Source organism: Phallusia mammillata, chromosome 3 (genome assembly GCF_965637545.1).
Source record: "Phallusia mammillata chromosome 3, kaPhaMamm4.hap1.1, whole genome shotgun sequence".
Taxonomy (NCBI): Eukaryota; Metazoa; Chordata; class Ascidiacea; order Phlebobranchia; family Ascidiidae; genus Phallusia; species Phallusia mammillata.
The window spans coordinates 16,620,271-16,643,977 of NC_137254.1; the positions used below are offsets into that span (position 1 = coordinate 16,620,271).

General features: G+C 39.2%; 2 protein-coding genes across 2 annotated transcripts; one reads left to right on the forward strand and one right to left on the reverse strand.

Moving 5' to 3' along the window:
- Positions 1-222: 222 nt before the first annotated feature.
- Positions 223-2,810, forward strand: LOC145219705 (uncharacterized). The gene is made up of 6 exons (XM_080087029.1): positions 223-229; positions 471-584; positions 1,006-1,115; positions 1,522-1,657; positions 2,151-2,261; positions 2,671-2,810. Exons 1-6 carry the CDS (start codon positions 223-225, stop codon positions 2,808-2,810), a joined length of 618 nt encoding a protein of 205 aa, XP_079943155.1.
- Positions 2,811-18,751: 15,941 nt separating this feature from the next.
- LOC145219706 (uncharacterized) lies at positions 18,752-23,388 on the reverse strand. Its single transcript, XM_080087030.1, has 5 exons — positions 22,932-23,388; positions 21,384-22,533; positions 20,222-21,328; positions 19,163-20,053; positions 18,752-18,968 (listed from the first exon to the last, which is right to left on the reverse strand). The coding sequence occupies exons 1-5, from the start codon at positions 23,386-23,388 to the stop codon at positions 18,752-18,754; spliced, it is 3,822 nt and encodes a 1,273-aa protein (XP_079943156.1).
- Between the last annotated feature and the right edge of the window lie 319 nt (positions 23,389-23,707).

Here is a 23,707-nt window from a genome sequence, read left to right on the forward strand (position 1 = left end):
GATGAAAACGTATTGTGTCAGGATCTGAACCCACAACCTTGTGGACAGATGAAGACATAGTTAACCACTCGGACATATGATGTGTAACACACGTTTGTTTGTTTACAGGAACCGGTAAATTGTGTGCAAACCATAAGTTTCTGTGTCAAACAGATCATTGCGTCTCAGCGGGGTTGAAGTGTCATCTTTGGGTCGTCTGTGACAATCATAAGGTTAATTGCAATGGCAAGTTTGAATTTGTTTTAAGCGGTCGAAGCTGTCTTCAGCTGCAGTCAAGTTAGATTCACAAGTGAATCGGTCGAAGCTTTATTGCGTAGCGGCGCCAAGTCCGAAACGTGCTCGGAACGTTTAAGTGATAGATAGTGAGGTCGCTACAAGTTGGAGATGTGAATTTGATTTCTTTTTGTTACATTGATTTATCCACAAGGCAAAACAAAGTAGCATCAATTTAACTCTATTCTTTGTTGCAGGAAACTGTGCAGGTGACGAATTCGAATGTCAATCTGGATCCTGTATTCCTCTCGATTGGAAATGTAACAGAAGAATAGATTGCGCTGACGAGGATGACAAAATCAATTGCACGAGTAATTGACAAATTAATTTATTTTTAGATTAGGAAAAAAAGTAGCATCATAGTCTGTAGCCAAAGCATGCAAAAAGGAAAATCTTTTACTGTTTTCTGGTACATGCAGAAAATGACATGCAGCAAAATTAAAGTGTTTTAAAGCAGTTTACTTCCAGTATTTCAAAAAGTTAACTTCGCCTCTCGTAAAGTATTTGATATGCACTAAATATGTACATTCTAAGCTGGATAGAAAACTTATTATTTCGTTTTCATTTAGAACTTTTTTTATTTTTATTTGGCTGGGTAGGGGTTTATTTATCAATGTAAATGAGATTTTAATTGTGATCACAAGATACTGAAATATGTGTTAAATTTTGCAAAATAAATTTGAAACCATTGTTTTCGTTGCCTTACGCGTTTACGATATTCTGCACTTCTAGTTACTAAATGTTGCCGATATCATGAGTTCCAGTGCCTTCCCTCTATGGAATGCAAACCGATTGAGTTTATGTGCAAGACAAACGTTTGCCCAGCTGGTGACGTCACTCCCGTATGCGATGGTATAATTTTTATGATGAAACGGTAGATGGCGCATGCTTGTTTGATGTTAACTGCTTAGGAAAATTTCACATTATTAAAAACCTTGATCGTGATTCGTCCCAAGGAGGTGCCTAGGTTTAAAAATAGATGGCACATGTTCGTGTAATGTTAACTGCTTGGTTTAGTTTTACATTTTCGCCTAACAGAAGAAATTTTTGATATTTTCTGTTTTCAAGTGTTCTAAAAAAGTTGTTGTCCCAGGTCATAATGAGCCAAAAGTGAACACATGTCAAACACTGTAGTTTCTTTCTAGCATAATGTGCAGGACTAGGCACAACAGACGCAGAACTGTAAAATCGCATCAACACTTTACAGGCAATACAATATGGATCAATTCAACTCTGTCCTTGTTGTAGGAAACTGTGCAGCTGGCGAATTCTAATGCCAATCTGGAGCCTGTATTCCTCGATCTCACCGCTGTGACCATGGATGGGATTGTGACGGTGGAGATGATGAGAGAGGTTGTCTTCTTCATGAATATGAAACGGGCAAGTTTTATGCCAAAAAGTCCAAAAATCTCACAAGTACATTCGTGCATGTAACAAGCACTGTAGTTGACTGCACAAAGTTTGTTAGTAAACCCACTTTAAGTTTGTAAAGTCGTACTTGTTACAAGCGCTATGGTTGACTGCACGAAGCTTGTTAGGAAACCAGCTTTAAGAGTGTAAAGTCGTGAATGTAACAAGCGCTATGGTTAACTGCACGAATCTCGTTAGGAAATCCGCTTTAAGCATGTAAAGTCGTGCCTGTAACAAGCGCTATAGATGACTGCACAAAACTATTTAGTAAACCCACTTAAAGCATGAAAAGTTATGATAGTAACAAGCGCTACGGTTAACTGCACGAAACTGGTTGGGAAACCCTCTTTAAGCATGTAAAGTCGTGCATGTAACAAGCGCTATAGATGACTACACAAGACCCTATAGTAAACCAACCTTGAGCTTGTAAAGTTTAGCAATATTACATTTGTTTTCTTTCCATGCAGTTTTGGATAACTGCACAGCACATGAGTTCAAATGCGGCCCTAGATGCGGTCACATTGCCGCTGCCTGCACAGAGCCTACGTGTCACGCTGATTTCGCTGACGAGTGTTTTGGTAATAAACCGTAAATGATATTAACTTCTTTTAAAAAAAGTTTATTGCATGTTTAACAATTTGTATGTGTTGGGACAAGTGTTTTTCTTAAACATTCATCAAGGCGACAAAACACTATTATAGTGGACGCCATGTAACGTTTCATAGAAAATCTACATGTACAAAGTCATTAGGTGTTGTTTAACCAAACGTTAGAAAAAACAATAAGTTTATGAACAAAACTAGCTTTTAAATCATTGCGTATGAATTTCTTTTTTGTGTGGCATGTTCCATTAAGTCGTTTGTTCCTGGAATTATAATTTATTGTTAATTTTTATGGCATTCTTACATTTGACTAACAAAAGCTTAAAAACAAAATTTTGGCATATTTTTTCTTGATTATCACGTTTTTCTCATTTAACCATCACAGGAGATTGTGGACTTGACGAGTATCAATGCCGATCTGGTTACTGCCTTCCACAACAATATGTATGCGATGGTTATCACGATTGTTTTGACTTTGACGATGACGAAGCCAATTGTACTTCTCCAGCACCAGGTTTGATTTAACCCAGTGTGTTGTATTTTTTATGTGGTATACATGTACGTTGATTATAAAGCTATTTTTAACCCAATATGATAAATTGTAACTTAATTTCGATGCACACATTGAGACTTTAAGTGGGCCATCAACCAGCTTCAGAATCACCAACCTGTCGCATGAAGGTTGCTCTAAACATTCTATCAGATAGAAATAGCTGTGATTAGAACCACGAACCCTGCGATTGTAAGGCGGTTGCGCTAACCACTGGGTCATCTTGGAGGCCGAGCTGGGATTAGAACCACCAACCTTAGGATGGCATGGCATGGCAGTTACACTAACCACTGGGTCATCTATAGCAGTGCTCTTCAACCTTTTTGGGCTTGGTGAACCCTTAAAGTTGTTGTGGCGAACTCATGCACCCTGTTTACTTAAAAAGGTTAACTGAGATAAAAGCGACATGAAAAATCATTATGCATATCATCATGTCAATCAAACTGAGCGAAATTAGATGATTGCCAACCTCTGTATTTCCATGATATTTTATTAACATTGCTGCACAGACTAAGTGGCAACTTACCAAGAATCATATTCTTCTATTAACTATTTGCTGCGTATGCTGTTACCCGCTACCTGTAAATCGTTTGTTTAATTTTTATATCTCACATTCAAACTTGATTTCATCAGAACTGTCCTTCTGGACCGATACCTGATATTCCAGTCAAAAGATCAATCCCAGTTGATACTGATGATGCATCTAAGAAAATCTCTCTAGGACCTTTTATCATTGCACATGAACTTGATAATGATGACCAACTTGTTTGCAATAGGGTAAACTTGTATTTTTCCTTGACATATAAAATACACTGGGTCTAATGCTTTATTTACCTTTTTTGCGTTCAATAACGCATCTATTTCCGGCTTAAGGATCGTTTTTAGTGCAATTGTGTCACCAAATATGTTTTCTTTCGCCAAGCGAAACAAACTCAACTCTGATGTGAATTGCTTTGTAGGAGGAATTGGGATGCTCTCACATGTGTGGCATCGACACGACTGGTGCAGCTTACTGCTATTGTTCTCAAGGATATTTGCTGACGAAAGATGGAAAAACTTGCCTTGGTAAGACACAATTAAAAGTCTGCTTATAATTTGTTTCAAAAGTTATTTTTTGCTGAAAACACAATTACATGGGTGCGTTGAAATTTAATCCAATCTATGAGTCATTGTAAACTTAAAAGTTTTTACTATTACACCTATTTGTTAGAGGTCAATCGAGGCATTAATTTACTGATGGAGATCTCTTTCATCTTGATTCTTTGCCTGATGATGTTGATCATTCTCATTCTGACTGTTGTCATGGTGATGAAGAAGAAAGATGTAAAGAAGATTGTGATTTAGAAGAAATATGAAAAGGAACGAAAAGTGGAAGAATAAAAATATGATGATAAACCAAAAGACTAGAAAAACAAACTTATCATTATAGCTTATATTTACACAGAATGCATTTAATTTTCGTGCATTTAATTTTAATACAAAAATAACCCACTTAAATTGACTTGTTTATAACAGTTGTTTGTGAGAGTGATTCAAGGTTACAGTTACCTTAACTAGTAAAAAATATTGAAACAAGCTACATGGTATAATCCTAATTATGCGCATATGGGAAAATGTTCTGCTTGTTTTCATTGGAAACAGAAATTAGTTCCTGGAGTTTTTTTGTCATAGAAATCGAACTTAGTCTAAGAATTACTCAACCATGAAGAAAGTTTTGAAATTTGGCGCTATATTGTTGTCACCTTTAGTAATTGTTCAAACTTGGAATTATGTTCTATATTTTAGTTTTACCTTGAGAGATAAAGCATTGCAACAAAAAAGCTTTCGCTTCGAAGTATTTACGCTGGACAATTTGATTGGGAGTAAAGCATTTTCAAAAAATATTCATGTCAGAAATGTAATTTTTTTCGACAGATACAAACAAAAATGCTTCAGTTTATTGCTATTGTTGTGGATATAACACAGCTCACTGAACAAGATCAGTGTTTAGAAATGTTTTTTTTATGGCAATTTTGCAATAAACTGAAAATGTAAACTGGTGGTCTCTAGCCTTAAACAAGTTGAGAATCACTGAATTATGGTGTATGTACAAATAGATAACACTTATGTTTTCCAGTAACGGAAGCGAGTGTGCTTTTTAAAAGTCGCTAACTATTTTAAGCAGGCAAAATCCGGGAAAATCGGAATGTCTTCCGACAAATAATGTGGTTTTATTCAACATGTTTTTTCGTTGATTGTTATTTCAATCTTCTTTTAATAAATTCTATTTATTGTACAGGCAGTGTTGAAGATTATGTTCAACCTTAATATGTACTGCAAACGACGTAGATAGACGACGCGGTATGAACGTTGCGAATAATTATTCAAGAAAAAGTGTACTTCATGTATAATTATGTCAAGAAATTTGTATGTCTTTTTTTCTGTGTTATCAGTTGACCAGCTTTCTATGTATTGTTGGTGTCTGGTACAAATTATACAACCTTTGCACTTGTGCTGGTATATATCTAGTAGGGTTGAATTATCCGGATAACGGATAACCGGTTAACCGATTAACCAAGGGTTTTTTTGCTATCCGATATCCGGATATTTTTGTGTCGGTTAACCGGATAACAAAAGAATAGCGCCGCGTAAGCGTTTTATGCATTTTAACATAATTTTTAGAAAACACGAGTTAACGTGCAGTGATAGGTGCAACAGACGACTTTATGTTTATGCTAATTAATACGAATATTCACTTTGTTGTACATATTCCCTACTGATGTTAAAATTACGAAATAATTGAAGTCACACTGATATAATAGAAAATTTATCCATTATACAGTGATTCAATCGGAAAGACAAATTGTGAGATTCGAAAAAGAAATGTAGCCTATAGGTTTAATAACAATGTTTGGGGCATACTTTCACTCAGAAAAATTGACTGTGGGGCAAAATGTAAAACAACTGATGTATAGTTCTTTTTCAGAACTACACTGCTTGAGCAGTTAAGGCGCAAACTTGACAAATGTTGGACAATTATAAACTAAAACAACATTTGTGCCACACTTGGATGATGTTGTAATAGACTTGTTATTATCCGGTTAACCGGATAGTTAAATTCAAAATATCCGTTATCCGGGTAGTGGAAATTATTGATATCCGAACCAACCCTAATATCTAGGTCCCCAATTCTAATAAGTTACTAGTATAGTTGGTGTATTACTTTCAATGTAAAATGTAAGCATATCTAAGTAGCTGAGGAAAATTTCATTTACTTCGATCAAGTATACATGAAAATGAAATTACTTGTGTAAAACTAAGTCTGTGAATTTGATGCTTGTTAAACATTATAATTATGTACAGAATAGATTGCAATGCAATGGGTTCAGAGTACTGGCAAATGGTGTGTATAGCTTCAAAGATTTTTCCCACTCCGAAGGGGTAACCTTTTTATCTTCGTTTGGACAATGTAACTACTAGGTCAAATCGTCGGTTTAGTTTTTAAATGTGTAAAATGAGTCTACTAACGTGTTGAAAAAAAGCTTAACTGTCACAATTGCAATGCGGTCATAGTTTCTGAGTGCGATCTTAGAGGTAAATCTGGGATGAGAACCACCAACCTTGCTATCAAGGCGGTTGTACTAAGCACCGTGTCATCTTGGAGAATGAATTAAGACAAGACTCACCAACCGTTAATCGCACATAGGTTGCACAAACATCGCCATTTTGTGCATTGAGAAACTTTTTTTCAACTGACGAGCATACAAACAAGCATGTTTATGAGGATTAAGACTCAACAATTGTATTTACGATCACAATACGGTTTCCTGTTTTTGCATTCGTTGTTGGAGGATGTATTGGATCCAAGCCATGTACCCGTTTGTATCTCCACAGTAAGGTGTGCGGTTTAATATAGTGAAGATTCTGGTACTGTTAACTACGGTTGTTCAGGAATTACCTAGAACAATTTCAAATGCGCAATATGCAGCTATTACATTATTCAACTTGAAGTTTCTGGCCATATATATTTTTTTTTTTATGAAACCCGATGAGAAAGTTTGTAAATTCTTTCATCCAAGTCACGATACAAATTAACATGTAGATTTGTGCACTGATGTCGTTCGCAGTGTTAAAACGTTTCTGTTTCCACTTTTTCATGTATTGGTATTTCCAAAACATGCTTTTTTTCGTGTTAGAAACAAGGTATTGTACATTTGCTCAAAAACGAAAACTTTAAATGTCCAGATTAATTTGCAGGTGTTTACAAAAAGCTAGGAACACTTGCAAAACAATTTCGGTACTGTGTGGAAATTGACGTACTTCAAAGGATTACCAATCGTTTTTTTACATTGAAAATGTATTACGAGCATGGCGGTTTTCAACAAGCGGTGTTGAGGCGGCTTCCAATGAGTTAAACGAGATAAAATTAATATGTCTTAAAATCTTCAAAAAAAAGTGGCAATTGCAGTAACAGCGAAAATGTGTCTACCACAATCAAAACTTCGGAAAAAACACGCAAGCAAAAAGGAGTAGTATGTTTCAACTGGCGTACTAGTCGCCACTTTTCTAATTACCAATGTGTATTTTGTAGTTCATGTCATCTATGTAAAAGGGGCTTATCTACGTGTTCCGAAATACAAGCGATTTGTTTATTTCGTTTTACACCGTTGTATGACACTTCTAGTTTCGTACTCTGTAACAATTGCTATGTTCTTGGTACTATCTATGTTCTATATTGCATGTTGTGTTTCACCTTATTGGTTAATGTCATTTTGTTTGCTGCTTCAACATCAACACTGACTCGATAGCCAATGTTTGGCTCTCACTGACCCGGTCGCGCAGTTATTACGTTCGTTTATGCATTTATTTAAATCTCAAAGCGTGACAAATAAAATTGAAAATGTGCCTTCGCGGATTTAAAATGCTCCTTCTTACAGACCCCTTTTTTAGATTGGTCGTGCATCAGTTGCTGGTAGCCTGAAATACTAAGTAGGTGAACCCATTTTTGATTTCACAATCCTAAAGAAAAGCTGTAAAGGTGGTTTCCGATGGTATGCAAAACCAACAGTGTCGGAATGTTTCGTTTATGATACGTTGCGTCAGTTATTGCTTGTGCGCGGTATTTAATCCCTTCCTGGCTGCGTATCTAATTAACACCACAACTGAAATGCTTCATGTAATAAGGAAAAGCGTAAACGACCGATGATTTAACAACAGTTGCCAAGTGTCACGAATTTTGCGACATGCGCCGCACCGGGGCCCGTGAGAGTCTAGGGGGGCCATAATTATTAAGTTGAAGATTACAGGGTGAAATTAGTACTTTTAAAATTGTTTTAAAACTGAAAAATGTTGATGCTGATTGCCGAATGTGGAGTTTGATTTGTTTGTATTGCAACTCTATGCAACAAGTTTTATGATTGTTACGTTGGTGCATGCGCGAATAGTAGCGAGATCTCTTTTTGATGTTTCTACTTTTTTGTGTCCGTTGTTTGGTAAGAATTATGCACATTTGCGCTGACTACATAGTGCTGATGAGTTTTCTGGACGTTATAATAGCATTTGTTACACGTATTTATTTTGGTCACAGCTTTGGTAGGAAGCGAGGTACTTTATTGAACCATATTTGTTAAAGTACATAAGCGATAAAGCGACAGGTATGTGTGTGTGTGTGTGAAGACGTTTACTTTGCTGTCTGCCTTCGTATTAACATTTTTAATTGGTCTGTACGTACCTATGCGAAAATGACCGTCAAAGCAGTTATTATTTTAAACAAATTAGCAGTAATGGGGTCTCATCCGACTTGAGTCACATTTTTCGAAAGCTTGACTTGAGTCTTCTCAGCTGTGAAAAGACTTGGCTTGACTCGATATACCAACAAAAACACAAAATCTTTTTCCAGATAACCTGTTCAGTTGGTTTTAACCAAACAATAGCAGAACTTTACTGTGCGATTTGTAGGTATTTTTGTTGGTATACCGAGTATATATATTTTATATTTTTGAGGTCATTTCATCCGGCCCTCTACCATATTTTTTGGTTTGCGAAATCGTATTGATAATTTTGTAACATTCAAAAATTAAACTACTCCCTACGATAGTTTTCCTGTCGCGATATGTGAAATTGATACTACCTAGTTTCATAGGATTACAACACCTATGATTGATTCAAAGCCAGTTTGTTACGTCACAGACAAGACTACAAGCGTTGATTGTGCGCAAACAATTGCCTTCCTACGTTACTTGTGACGTAATATACAAGCATTGCTCGTAAGATGAGACTAACTATACCAGGGGACGCAACCCCTAACACGCATTTCAAGGTTGGCGCGCTAGGTGTTTTTTTATGGCACGCCAATCGATTTGCGTGTTTATATTGAAGTAACAATTTAACCTGTTACACAGCTTGTTTATAGTTTTTAGCATGCCATGGTCTTCAAATTCAGCCTTTGGCACGCTTCGCCTTAAACGTTGCCGACCCTTGAGCTTGAACTATACAGTTTAACAGTCGCATAACCAGATTTTGGAATTTTATAAATACCATGTCTTGGGGCTGAAAAAAGTTTGTGGTGACCCCTGGTTTAAGGGAACACAGCACATGTCCAGACCAATATTTGCTTTTGAGCGTTTACTTTGCTGTACGAACGCTATAGTGCATGCAGTAAAATATAGGAATTTTAGGTTTTTAAAACTCTAAAGGTTTGACGTTATTGTCCAAGCTGTTTAATGAGTGCGGCTAACTTGCTTTTGTTTGTTCTTTTGGCGAATAAACGTATTAAACGCCTGATCATCAGCACACAAATAGTGTTCAAAGGAGGGCCCAGAAATTGACTTGCATCAGCATATTTTTTCTCTCTCCAGGGCCCTGCATGCAATCTAGATGATCTGACAGCGATAAATTCAGTTGATTTCGTATTAAAATAGCACCGTATGTGAGTGTGACCATTGAGGTTAATCAAAACATTTACAACGTTGCGGACCTTGAATGTTTTTATTTGCATTACATTACTTTCGAAAAAAAATTGACGAATATATTTTTTTCCATTATGAAGGAAATCTAATTAAAACACACTTGAACTTTGCATGGATACGGCAATCAAAGGGATTTATTACAAAACAATGTTACATGTTTTCAAGCGAGACCAGGTAGTATAGGCACAATTGACAAAAACTACACACAGAACAGGACCAAAAACTTTTTTGTAGGTATTTTCTCAGTTTCCAACAGTATGTAGGTTGAAGCAAAATGAAAAAAAAACGTTTGACAAAAACCAGAGCACGTAATGTGGGGCGGATTAAATCAGCGGCCATCAAATGAACCGTGGTATCTTGAGTGTGTTTTCATGGCACGTCTAGTGGTTAACTGGTCTGTTTTCCAACGCAGGTTATACTTTTAACTACACGTTATCCGATAAAGTTGTTGCAGGCTTTGTGGTCATTTTTTGTCAAAAAATTATTTTAACTTCAACAAACTTTAACGTGAAATTCGAAACTCCTACAGTTATTCTTAACATGGTTTAAAATACCAATACGACAGCGATGTAAAACCTTACGCTTATAGCAGTAAGTATGAAAAGCATCAATAGTTTAAGCCATGTTATGAATAACAACGGATTTCCTGAACTCGGTCTTCAGCAACTGCTCTACAAAAATAATGGACGTGGTAAACACTTTCTTTTCTTAGACGTACCTTTCCATAGTACGCGCCACGCAACATATGGCGTTTGTGTAGCTACTGCTAATATACAATCGGAAGCAATTCAGTTGCCTGTTTCTGACCACACTTAGTGTCGAAAGCAGATGAAGAAATACATTTTAAACTCTGTTAGACGATGATAGTTTGCTTTGTTTGTGGCCATGTGCCTGCTATACTGATGCATTTTGGATGTTAAACTGAAGGTAATGTTTATTAGGTTATGTATAGCAGTAAATTGTACGCACATAATTTTCATTGAGTGTAAAATCGCTTTTGAGCAATATATGCTTCTTTAATGTTAGATTATACACTCATACTTTTTATTGAGTTTGAAATAGCCTTCATGCAAAATATTTTCTATTATTAATGCTATGTGTTTGTTTAGGATAGCAACGCACCCCCTTCAATCAATCAATGTCAAAATTTTACTTTGTATATGATGAGCACTGCATGCAGGCAAGTTTGCATGGCATAAATACAGTGTATTATGCCTCATTGTCTCTAGTGCAAGCACCTATTATCAACGCAATTAAACACATTATGCATGCCATAACTTGGGATCAACAAACTGTTCCTAACCTACAGAGATGAATGGTTTATAATTGTACACAGTGCAGTTCTAACATAAGTGTACACTAGGCACGCCATTTGCATAGTTGTTCCAAACAACTACAAGTATTTTCAGTTTGGAATGTTGTTCTGTGCCACCAATGTATATGTTATTTTTTTTGTGCATGCTGAAATTTTGTCGTAAGTTTACAATAAAACAGAAGTGATCTTGAATAGCAAATTGAAGTAGTGTGCTTGAGAGCAAATGCAGGATTAAAACTAAACTACTACAGTATAAAGTAAATGATGAGAAGATGTACTTGTGCTAGCAAATTTGTTGTTTTTCTTGTGACATTAAAATGAATAGTGCCAAAAAATGTTGTACAGAATAGCTACCACCTAAAAACAGCTATGCAGCAGTGTCAGAAATTTATTTCCCTTATCTCACCTGATATGAGCAGCTTTTCTCAGTTATTTTATCTTTTCTTGTTTACACCTGTTTTTTTTTTTATTTATTTATAATGACATGTAAGAAACAAAACACCTATTTACTTACAATACTCTAAATTAGGGTTAGCAAGTTTGGCTATTGACAGCACTCTATATGACCAGTAATATTTGTCAGCAAGTTAAATTAGTTTGTCTTGACCTTGCTACACAGGCTATTTATTTTCCTTCACGGTTTAAATTAGTTTACTTATTTGCAACTCTTTATATGGAACAAAACAGTTGTACCTAAATTAAAACACTATATCACTCATTTCAACAGTCCTCCAAAAGTTTGTTTATTATACATGCAGTAACCACAGTTAAAAATAATCAGTCAACACAGTTCTATAAAGTAGATCCAATGATCTATTGGTATAACATTCTCCATGATAGTCAATATGTTTACTAGCAGAATAACTTTAGTTATATTTCCTGTAGTCCATCCCTTCTCAAGGTTTTATTTGTTTTGGCAGCGCAACTGCTTTTCCTTGATTCCACACATACGGGCCTGAGCTTCAGTGGCTTAAGGCCTCACAAGCTATAGGTAATCACTTTTGAGCATAAATAAGTAAGTTCTAGTTGTTAAACAACAAATATGATTATGCATCCATGCAGGTTCTGGAATAGCAAATACAGTCAAACTTCGATACTATGCCACCCTTTGGGACCGAGAGAAAGTGGCATAGTAGCGAGGGTGGCATAATAGCGAGGGTTGGTTGTAAGTTTAGTTTAGTTTATTTGCACTTAAATCGAGGAAAATAGATTGTACACAAAGATTATGCGTGCGGGGCAGCGAAAGACCACGTGGTCATACTGTCAGCTACCCCTTACACAAGAAGGTGACAGTGGCAAAAAGATGGCGGGCGACAAATGTCCAAAAACGAAGTAATTAAAGTAAACGTGGAAAAAAAATTTGACGGAAACTAAAAAGCAAATAAACAATCTGGAAAAGCAAAGTAAACAGAAATTAAAAAGGTGTAGCAGAGGGCAAAAAGATACCGAGCGATAAATTTTGGAGAAATAAACAACTAAGCTAACAATTTACACGAACAAGAAGAGTAAGGGGAGAATGGAGCTAATAAACAATCTAAAAAATGAATGGAAATCAGAAACAACAACAGAAAAGCACATGATATAACAAAGCAACGGACATGGTTCTGCTTGGCAGGATTGTTTTATTTATGAGCACGTGGTTGACTGATTTCGTTGCCAAGCCGAGCAAACTCTAAGTCTCATTCAATAGCTTGTTTTTAATGTTTGATTTGAATTTGGCAAACGGTAATGTTTTAGTTAGTTTAGGGATTGCAGCCCAAACGATTACTGCAAGGTATTTGAGGCTTTTGGTTCCAAAATTTGTTGCGCAGCGGGGATGAAAGAAGTTTTAGCATGGTTTTGTCTTGTGTTGTGGTGGTGAATTTCGGAAGTGGCCTGGAAATAGGATTGAAATACTGAAGGCAGGTGGTGTTTTTCATGTTTATATGCAAACTTAATAATTTCCATTTGAACCAAGTTGTGAATTGTTAGAATGCCTAGTTTGCAGTAGATTGGTTTCAGGTGCGTTGTCATGCTAACATTGGAGATTATTCTGATGGCCTTATTTTGAAGAATTTGAAAATGATTTAGATGAGTTGAATATGCACGCCCCCAGTTGATGACACAGTACTGGAGGTGTTGATGGACGAGTGCAAAGTACAGGATGAGAAGGGTGGGTTGGTTTACATAATGTTTGAGTTTAGCTACACGGAACTGCGTTTACATAACTCGCTGAAAAGCCGTGAAACCTCTTAACATGACCATGTTTGTTTACTCAACGATTTGTTTTTCATGTTTTATCATGAGCTCAAACCGAAAATTGTCAATTTTTCAATCCAGACCGTTAATACAGTAATACTGTACTCTCATGTGTCATAGTATCAAGGGTAAGGGGTGGCATAGTAAATATATTTTCTATTGAATTTAGTTGGTGACGATCAAAAGTGGTATAGTAGCGAGGGTGGCATAGTATCGAAGTTTGACTGTAGCCCAACCTACAATCCAATAAAATAATCAAAAACCAATTGGGTTGTTCATCCACTAGGTGTCGCCACCTTCCACCTATGAAGCAGAGGTGGGCGGATCGGGAAATTTAAGATCCGAAATCCGATCCTGAATTGTGATTTTCTGCTCCGATCCGATCCTGATCCAAAATTTTCGAGCAACAATAAGATCCGATCCGAAAAATATCCGAAAATTTTCTAATTTTATTACAACTGTTTAGTTCACTACAAAAATGATCTAAATGTAACATCTAGCCTGAAACAAAAAAGAAATATTAACACCTCACAACATAAAAGAAATATAACCTCTATTGAACTACAATTACTAGTTCAATGATTAAGCAACTATTTATTTGCTCTCCACTCTATTTGTTCTTTTAAAAAAAGAATTTACAACAAGCAATGAATCTACAGTTGAAGATGATCGTTGAATGTGCTTTTTTGTGACAGTGTTGCCACAAACACTAAAGGCTCTTTCACTAGATGCACTTGAGGCTGGCACACTAAGTACTCCAACTGCTAGTCTGCTTAATTTGGGAATTTTCCTCAATATTTTTTTACAAGTCCAAAACTGGATAAGATTCAACTGCCCTTTTTCATAAAATTCATTAGTAAATGCATCCCCAAATGTAGCTTTGGAGTATGCTTCAATTTCGGTGTCTGCAGAACTGAATGATCCATCTTCTTGCCATTCACTAAACTTATCATCAATACTAAAAACCTTCTTAATTGTTGCTTGGTGGTGGAGCATAAGAATGTTCCAGTAAAGTACCACAGATGTACTGCTGTTACGAGTATGAAGCTCATCCAAAAGCTCCTGTGCATAACTGAACACTTCCTCTTTCTGTTCTGGACTTAAAGGAAGCAATGTTTTAAATTTTGGATTTACAAACAAAGCAAGTTTGTGCATGAGTGTAATTTCAAACTTATCATTTAAAGCTTGCAGTGCTCGTGACTTTAAAAATTGCATTAAAGGTGGATCTAAGGCTTTTGATTGCACATTCTTCTTCAGTTTTGCATACTATAGGAAAACATGATGAATGGTTGGTTGCAGTTCACCTTCAAGGGCTTCGGTAGCTTACAAAAATGGGTCCAAAAACTTAATTAACAGTCGTATAACACTCAAGTCAATATCTTCTAATCTACTTTGTTGCCCCTCAGCAGTAAGAATCTCATCAACTTTCTCATCAATGTCAACAAATGATTTTAACATTGTCACTGTGGAATTCCACCTAGTAGCATTTGACTGCTTTACTGTAGTAGATAGCTTGTTGTTAAGACCAGATCTTTTCAAATATGATATGACAGACTTCACAGCAGATACACGTGTTTGAACCTGTGTAACAAACACCATATCTGAGTCATCCTTGCTCATTGGAAGCACTGATTTACTTAAATGGTCCAACTGCAGTGTATGTCTAACTACTGTTGCCAGCATGTGACAAGCACACGGCTGTCTTTTGAAATTAGCCAAAGCAAGTTTAATGTTACTCCCTTGATCTGTTACAAAGCAACACTTCATTAATATTTCCATCAAGATTCCTAATTTGCTGCATACACTTTCGAGGCATTTCCTAATGTTTTCGCCTGTTTTACGTTCATCTGGAAATTCATGTACTGCAAGAACTTGTGCTTTTAGCTTTTTCTCCATTACATAATGCACTGTTAAGCTAATGCAGTGCCGGCTTTTCAAATCTGACCACATATCAGTTGTCACTCCAATCAAGCCATGACATTCAATGGCTAACTTAACTTCCTCCGCCAGATTTCGTTTTATATCTTTCGATCTTTCAACAATTTTTCTCTTTACAAAATATCTTGATGGCAAAAGAGACTTAGCCGATGTATTGCGATGTTTCGCACCTATCTGGATGCAAGTTTGAATTAGACCCACCAGGCCATCACTTTCTATTGCATATAATGGCATAACATCAGTGGCAATGAACTTAACAGTTGCCTCCTGCACCTGAAGTTTGGCAGATTTGGAACCGCTGGTTGGGTGAAACAACTGGTTATTTTTGGTTAGCGGTTTACAGAATTCTTCTTGCACCTTTGTATATGATTATTCAAATGAGTTGTCCCACTTTTTGCTCTGTCATGTTTCATCAGCATTTTGCAGTTGTTGCAAATGACATAACCAATATATTCGTCTAAATTACCATTATTAGGCCTATAGATCAGCTGAATATGCTTCCACACTTCACTTTTTCCTTCCATAAGTTATTTTTGACACAAACTTTCCCTCCCTCAAACCTTGGGCAATTTCATTTTCCATAGCACTAGTAGTATCCAATGGTTACCTAAATGCTAGCTACTACAGCTAGCCCAACTTCCTAAGAATGTGGAATCAAGTATCAACTACTCTGTGATATCTTTTGACAAGAAAATCTAGCTAGCCTAGTGCAGCACTACAAAGTCTACAGAATTTGACAAGGCGCTCAGTGGCCAGCGCTAACCTCTCTTCCTTTTACATTTCCAATGGAAGCACAGTTTCCAAGTATTAGTTGGTTATAGTTAAGTTATTCAGTGTTTCGCCACTAAGTCTCGCATATATGCATTTTATTTTGTGCACTAGGCCTATGCAATATGCACTTAGTATGCAGGGGAAAGAATGATACCGTATTTTATACAACAAAAATTCACAAATATTATATTATTTTTCCTGAGTATGTTGTACAAAAACTGGATCGGATAATCCGGATCCTGATTCGGCAGCTGTAAAGTAGTATCCGGATCCGATATCGGTCAAAAAACGAAGATCCTGCCGGATCACGATCCGGTTTTCCGGATCCATGCCCAACTCTGTTGGGGATACAGCACTGCATGTAGGAGTAACATCACTGTCATCAGCTCTTTCTCTTTTCCAAGATATTGGTAAGCTTTCTCTTTTTCCAAGATATTGGTAAGCTATGCTATAGTAATAGAGTCAAAAGTATCTGTTAATGAGCAATTAGACTACTGGTTCACTAAGCCAAGTGTTTGCCTAGAAAAATATAATCATGAGTAAAGCTTTTTCTAGCTCGAAAAATTCCTAGCACAAAGAGAAACACCTTCTCATACCACAACCTTACTGATACTGAGTTCACCAGAAAAACAAAGATCAGTTTCTCGCTCCAGCGAAAACCGGCTGGAAATGGTTGAATCTAGCTGTTTGAGTTGTTTTTCCTCAAGGGACTTGTGTTTGTAAGAGACAACCATGTTCTGTGTGCTTTACAACTGGAGGTGCCCCTGAAGGTCTTAGTTGCCTCACTTTGAAGTGAGTTTTGACAAATAAACAATTTGAATTATGGAAAAAGTCTTACAGATTCAGAATCCTGATAAAGTTTTCATTTTTATAAGAACAAAAAACGTTTTTTGAAAAATATTGACTTTTATCCAGAAGTGTCCCTTTGAGTCATTTTGTCGCCCCCTTGCAGCCTGCCGCCCCTGGCGCAGAGCCAGAACCGCCAAATGGCTGCTACGCCACTGGCTTGAACCTGCGCAAACGGTTTGTGTTATCGCTGTGGGCGGGTTTGGATTTGAAAAGTTGGTTCATTTGCCAAAAATAAATGATGGAACGCTATTCGCCTCAATCTTAATTGTTTATTACATTGTTATGATTGTATGTGAAGTTGTTTGTGTTTACATATTTAAATTATGTGCATTTAAAATGTACATTCTGACCAGCACAGGGGACTACATGCTATAAAAACATAAAAGTAAGATAAACATGCCAAATATCTATACAACAACATCCTGAACAATCCTATATGATTACCGAGATGCAAAATCAGGTTTACTGACAAAATACCATTTAATTTAGATTCATACAAAGCTTTTTCGAATCTAAAATAGGTAACCATCCATCAATAGTCACTGTGAGCTAAAAATGACGTCGAGTATGTTATTTGGTACTGTAACGTCAGGAATTTGCGCGCCTGGTACCGCGCTGGCGTCACACCAGAGAAGTCCAATTTCTGGAAACGCGTGAATTTATTTTACACGTCAACACGGTTCAATACGACACGGTAATCACGTCACGTTCACGGTAGACACGGTTTTCTGCAAAGAGAACATTCACTCAAAAATGGGAAACAGAAATTAATTTTATGCCGGCAGAAATAAAGCTTACCAGAGTTTTGGACCAGGGTAACCTATCAAAGATACAAATATCTTGAAATCGTCAAAAAGATTTCTACACACACAAAAAACGATAATTGAAATGTACGGCAAGTCGGGCAACTGCGACGAATAGATCTTATCATTCTCTCCCACGAACCTCCCATGTGGGAAGCAGCGGGACAATTAAAATGCCACTTGATGTCTTGTCGTTTGAAGTACGACTCTAGTCGGGACTGCTCACGCAAAACTCTTTCAGCACCAACGAAGCTCGTGCCATTATCGCTGTATATCTCCTTAGGTCGGCTTCTTCTTCCTATGAATCGACGCAGGGCATTGATAAATGCATCAGTGGATAAATCAGGTGCCACCTCGATGTGCACAGCTCGCATAGTCAAGCAGGTGAATATGCACCCATAACTTTTCGTTTTACTTCTTCCTCGCTTCACCATGACTGGACCGAAGTAGTCAATGCCAACGTAAGTAAACGGTGGCTCATCAGGCTTCAATCGGGCGAATGGCAGTTCTGCCATTTGCTGTTGTCCTCGTCGTACGGTTCTCTTGCGACACAGCATGCAATTGCTGAGTTCCTTCCTTACAGCGGCGCCTCCCTTAATAATCCAGAAGCGCTGGCGCAGTGAAGTCCAGGTATGAGCAGTTCCACAATGGCCAACTTCGTGATGATGGCTCTGAATAATCATTCTCGTTAGTTTGTGATCATACGGCAGTATAATCGGGTGTTTTGCGTCAAAGGCAATGGGTGCTTTTTCCAATCTCCCCCCAAGTCGATGTAGACCATTAAAAACCTGGGGGCTAAGTTTCACCAGCGAGTTATCGTGTGGCGAATTCTTCAATTTCTTTTGCAGCTCCCTATCGGATTGTCCGTCGCTGGACAAAACGACGATAGCAGGAGCGAAACACTGGCGTTGCACATACTTTATTATCTCGAACTCCGCATCCTTCAGCTCATCCACGCTCAGCTTGCCGGTGGGCACGGAAATCTTTGAGCGCAGGAACGACTTAAAACGCAGCAGCCACGCGACCGTTGTCGTCAGGTTATGAAAAGATGAATATCAGCTGGCTGGAAACTCTGGAGGAAGATGAGTCTTCAACTCCGGCGGGGTTGGCCATCGATCTTTAGTTTGCCAAAGAAACTTTGGACCAGTCAGCCATCGAGAGCGGATGAGCTTGTGCACGGACAAACCTCGCGAAGCATCATCGGCGGGGTTTAGCTGGGAATTTACGTGCCTCCATTGATCAGGACTTGTCTGTCGATGAATTTCGGCCAACCTGTTGGCAACAAACGTACCAAAGCGTTTGCTTTGGTTGTAAATACTTTGTCGGACGGCACACGAGTCTGTCCAAAACACGGAGTCGCAGTTATCAAATTTTAGTTGGCGTCGAAGCCATTTGTCCGCTTTTACAGCTAGGACAGCAGCAGCAAGTTCAAGCCTCGGAATGCTTTCGGTTTTCGGGGGTGTCACCTTCGATTTGCCAAATAGAAACGAGCAGTGGACTTTCCATCAGCATCTTCCAGACGAAGGTAGGACACAATTCCATAGCCTTGAGTTGAAGCATCCGAAAAATGGATCTCGCACTTCGCGACTGAGCCGAAGGTAGGAGGCTTAAAGCAGCGGGGAAGTGTTAACTTCTCGAGCTCCGGCAATTGAGAAAGCCAGCGTCGCCATTCTTCAATATCGTCTTTAAGCAGCTCGTTATCCCACCCCAGCTTATGTCGGACTATTTCCTGTTGTAACACCTTAGCAATCAAAGTTACAGGTGCGGCAAAACTCAAAGGGTCATAAAGCGTGTTAACAGCACATAAAATATTGCGTCGGGTAAATTTCTTGCCTTGCATCGTGTCAGTTATGCTGAATCCAAATTCGTCATTCTGTACCCGCCGGTAAACACCCAGAACGCGCTCTTTTACGGAAGCGTCCAAGTTTACATCGGTCAGCGCTTTTGCTCTCTCTGCCTCTGGAATTTGATCCAAGACACGTTGATCGTTAGATAGCCATTTGGTCAGGCGAAATTCTCCTTCCTTCAGCAAGGCACGTAGTTGCTTGACCAACTCGGTGGCGCGCTCGACTGTTTCGGCTGACGTCAAACAATCGTCTACGTAAAAATCATTGCGGACAATGTCCCCAACGTCTTCATCAAACATTTTTCCGAACTGCTCGGCGGTTTCACGCAAGCAGAATGTGGCGCAGCTGGGCGATGACATGGCGCCAAAAATGTGCACGAGCATACGATGAACGGTGGGCGTTCGGGATAAATCTCCCCCCGGCCACCACAAAAACCTTAAAGCATCAATGTCAGACTTGTGAACGCGGACCTGGTGGAACATTGCTTCCACGTCCGCTACCAGAGCAATACTGTTCATACGAAATCGTTCCAAGACACCGATTAAACTATTAACCTAATCGGGACCTTGCAGCAAGGCGTCGTTAAGAGACAATCCTCTGTGCTGCGCTGCGCAATCAAAAACGATGCGTACCTTTTCGGGTTTGCGTGGGTGGCAAACTGGATGATGCGGCAAATACCATTGAGTTTTGCCTAAAGCGTCCTCGGCTTCTTCATTTGTAACTTCTTCTGCGTAGCCATCTGTAACTTCTTCTGCGTAGCCCTTATCAATGTAGTCTTGCATCTTCTGGACATACTTGTCTTTAAGAGAGACGTCACGCGAAAAGCGTTTCTTTAGCGACCAAAGCCGTCGTTCAGCCATGTGACGGCTGTCTTTCGGTAAAGTGACATCACTTCGCCACGGAAGAGGCAAATAAAAATGTCTGTCCGTATGTTTCACTGAGCTCTTCATCATGCGTAGCACCTTTCGGTCTTCAACTGACGTAGGAAAGGGCAAGTCGTTTGGGTCTTGTACAAATTCGTCCACCCAAAAATCACCGCTTAGTTCCTGGGTCTCTTTGCATCTAAAGAAGTTTACCGAAATATTATCAACAGCAGGATAGCAGACGGATGGGCCAACAAGTGGCCATCCAAGCGGGGTTCTCGCAGCAAAAGTTTGCTTGCGTTCCCCTGTTCTCATTTCCAGTACTCTATGTGCATATGGAACGTCAGTGCCGATAAGTAGTAGCACCTCTCCTTCATCCAACTCAGGAAATTCCAAACCCTGTAGGTGTGGAAACCTGTTCACTTCCGACTTCGTTTGCGTCGGATTTGGCTCAACCGGTATGGTGTCGATGGACAGAGCGTTGTCGACACTAATCTCTTCATTTTCATCTAGTGACAAAACGCTGAAACTTGCGCTGATTCCGCTGTGGTTCGCCGGTCTTCTTCCGACGCTGGACATCGTAACTCGTTTTGGTCTTCCCCTTATTGGAAGCAGATCTGCCAACCTTTTGTCATAGAAGCATGTGTCAGACCCTTGGTCGAGGAACGCGTTCGTTATGATCTCCTGACCGTTCGACCGAATTTTTACTGGAATAACAGAAAAGTACGACGAATGACAGTTCTTTATCGCGTTGCACCTGGCTGTAGAACTCGATGTCTGTCCATTAGAAGGTTCGCTGCGTGGAGCTCTGCTGTATCTCTCTGAAGCATGTGCGTATGTCCTAACGCACGGAATTTTGCATATTTTCATGTAGCAACGTGTGGTGTGAAAGGTTGCAGCCTCCCACAGTACAGGCACTGGGCTGGGTACACACCCTTGACGTATGTCGATAACCAAAACAGTTAAAGCACATAAACTTATCTCTTAGAAACTCTCTTCTCTGCACCTTGGACTTTCTGCCGAACACTTCACATCTTCCCAACACGTGATTTCGTTTACAATACGGGCAGTTTATTGGTGACACAGGAGCAGGACTCTGGTTTGTGGTCACAGTCGCACAGGTAACGTTCCTCCCACCGGGTTTTGCGGGGCACTTCTTTTCTTCAGCCTTTTGGGAAACACACAATTGACCAGGTAAAGTATTTACAACGGCAGACTCTTCTTCGACGAACTCAACGAGATCGGCAAAATCCGCTTCTCTACCAGTTTTCCTTACAGTCTGCGCGACTCGGCGGCGCCAGAGCTTTTGCGACTCGTACAGGAGCCTATTTGCAAGAGCCACTAAACGGTCAACTGTGTTAAGATCAGCAAAATCTCCTAGCTGGCGAAGTACCAGCAGACATTTCCTCATAGTCTGCGCATAAGTGCGCATACCAGTAGCATCGTCCGGTTTTAAGTTCGGACCCTTAGTTAACTCTTCAACAAAAGCTCTAGCAACTATGTAGGGCTTGCCGAAGTTCTCATAAAGAATGCTTCTTGCCTTGGTATAACCTTCTTCCGTATCTAGAACAAAGCAATGTGTAATTAAAGACCTCGCTTTTCCTTTGCACTGGTTTGTAAGCAGTGTTAGTCGCATATCATCGCTTCGTGTTTTCCATTCGAGATTGGATTCAAAGTAGCGTACAAACATCCAATAATCTGTAGGATTGCCCGAGAACGTCATTTGATCGGGCTTCGGCATACTCATGCCCTCTCCAACTGCCTTCACTATGCATGGAAGCACAGCTGGGTTTTCTTCGTTCACTTTAACAACTGATTGAGCTTTCGACACAGGTACACGTACATTGGGACGCATGCTTTCCTGTGGTTCTTCTCTATCTCGAATAGGAAACGTACAGTTCCGAGCAGCAGAGGATGTCATTGGACCGTCATTGGAGGCTACATCGGGGAAAACCGCTACTACGTCTGGAATCTCTTCCTCGTCGGACCTCTTGTCCATTTGTGATAAACGTTCGTCGTCTTCATTTAGGATTCTAGCTCTTGCGTCGGCAGCCTGAAAATCGTATTTAGCCTTTACCTTTCGCCTTTTCGTTTCTGCTTCCGCCTGTTGCTTGGCGAGATCGTTTTCTTCATCGATTGAGGCGAAGTAATGCCAGCTCCCCCTCTACCTTAGCCTCTCGGCAAATTTTCGCAGAAGCGGATGTGCTCGCGCTAGATATACGTGAGCGGCCAGACCGTGATGTCCTACTAGAGACAACAGTAGGGGCCCTGAAATTAGAATAACCAGTTAGGGCTTTTTGAAAACGGCATGTTCTGCAGAAACAGAATATGTCAGTGGCTTTTATTCTGCGAAACGCGTTAAAGAGCATTAAGCAGTCATATTCATAAGCGTATTAATATTTGTGGTTTTGATATTTTTTCAAACCAATGCCATCGATGGTTTGATAATGCTTACAAAAGTATTGTGTTAAATTTTTTTTGTTCAGCTTTGTTTGGTTCGCGAGATATTGGGGTCGAAAGTGCACCCTTTGCGTGGTTGCTGGCGCCGTTTTTTGCTGGTTGCCAGGATCGCGTAGGTGCCCTGAACTGCGGACTTAGCACAAGTTCTGGCAGTGAGTCAGGCATTTTGGAAGGCGGTAGCTCTGAAACTCTATTTTCGAATTCAAGTTTGCTGTGTTCAAGAGATTTTAAATCTTCTTTGGAAGCAGCAAGTTTCTTTGGGTCGTTACATGAATTAATAAATGCATCGTACATACTGTGAAGTATCGTGTAGTTTTCGTCAATTTGTTTTTGAGCCACTCGCAACGTGGAGTGCTCTTTATTTAGAATGCCAGTTTCAGCCACAACATACCAGCTATTCAATTTATCTGCACATCGGCGTAGATCGTCGTAGGTTGGGACCGGTTGCGCAGCAAATGGTCTCAAACGTGTAGGGACCGGCGATTCCATCGGAGACAGTGTCTTTTCCAAATCTTCAGCCATCGTGGCGAAAGTCGCTTTACAGATAACTCTGGAATCCTTGGATATAGTAGCCTCTGGAAACTTTATTTACAGGTAACTTTGAAAACTTTATTTTCAGCCACTCTGAAAACTTTATTTTCAGCAAACTCTGAAAACTTTATTTTCAGGAAACTCTGAAAACTTTAATGTAAAGTCAGGAATTTGCGCGCCTGGTACCGCGCTGGCGTCACACCAGAGAAGTCCAATTTCTGGAAACGCGTGAATTTATTTTACACGTCAACACGGTTCAATACGACACGGTAATCACGTCACGTTCACGGTAGACACGGTTTTCTGCAAA

What these genes read in the sequence shown, in the direction of transcription:
- LOC145219706 (XM_080087030.1), bottom strand. Translation starts at nt 23,388, where the DNA reads ATGGCTGAAGATTTGGAAAAGACACTGTCTCCGATGGAATCGCCGGTC. An exon ending in AGAGAGTTTCTAAGAGATAA is followed by an intron (nt 21,329 to 21,383) that starts GTTTATGTGCTT and finishes GTGTGTACCCAG; the next exon opens with CCCAGTGCCTGTACTGTGGG. An exon ending in GCTTTAGGCAAAACTCAATG is followed by an intron (nt 20,054 to 20,221) that starts GTATTTGCCGCA and finishes TCGTATGAACAG; the next exon opens with TATTGCTCTGGTAGCGGACG.
- LOC145219705 (XM_080087029.1), top strand. An exon ending in TGACAAAATCAATTGCACGA is followed by an intron (nt 585 to 1,005) that starts GTAATTGACAAA and finishes CTGCACTTCTAG; the next exon opens with TTACTAAATGTTGCCGATAT. An exon ending in CATGAATATGAAACGGGCAA is followed by an intron (nt 1,658 to 2,150) that starts GTTTTATGCCAA and finishes CTTTCCATGCAG; the next exon opens with TTTTGGATAACTGCACAGCA.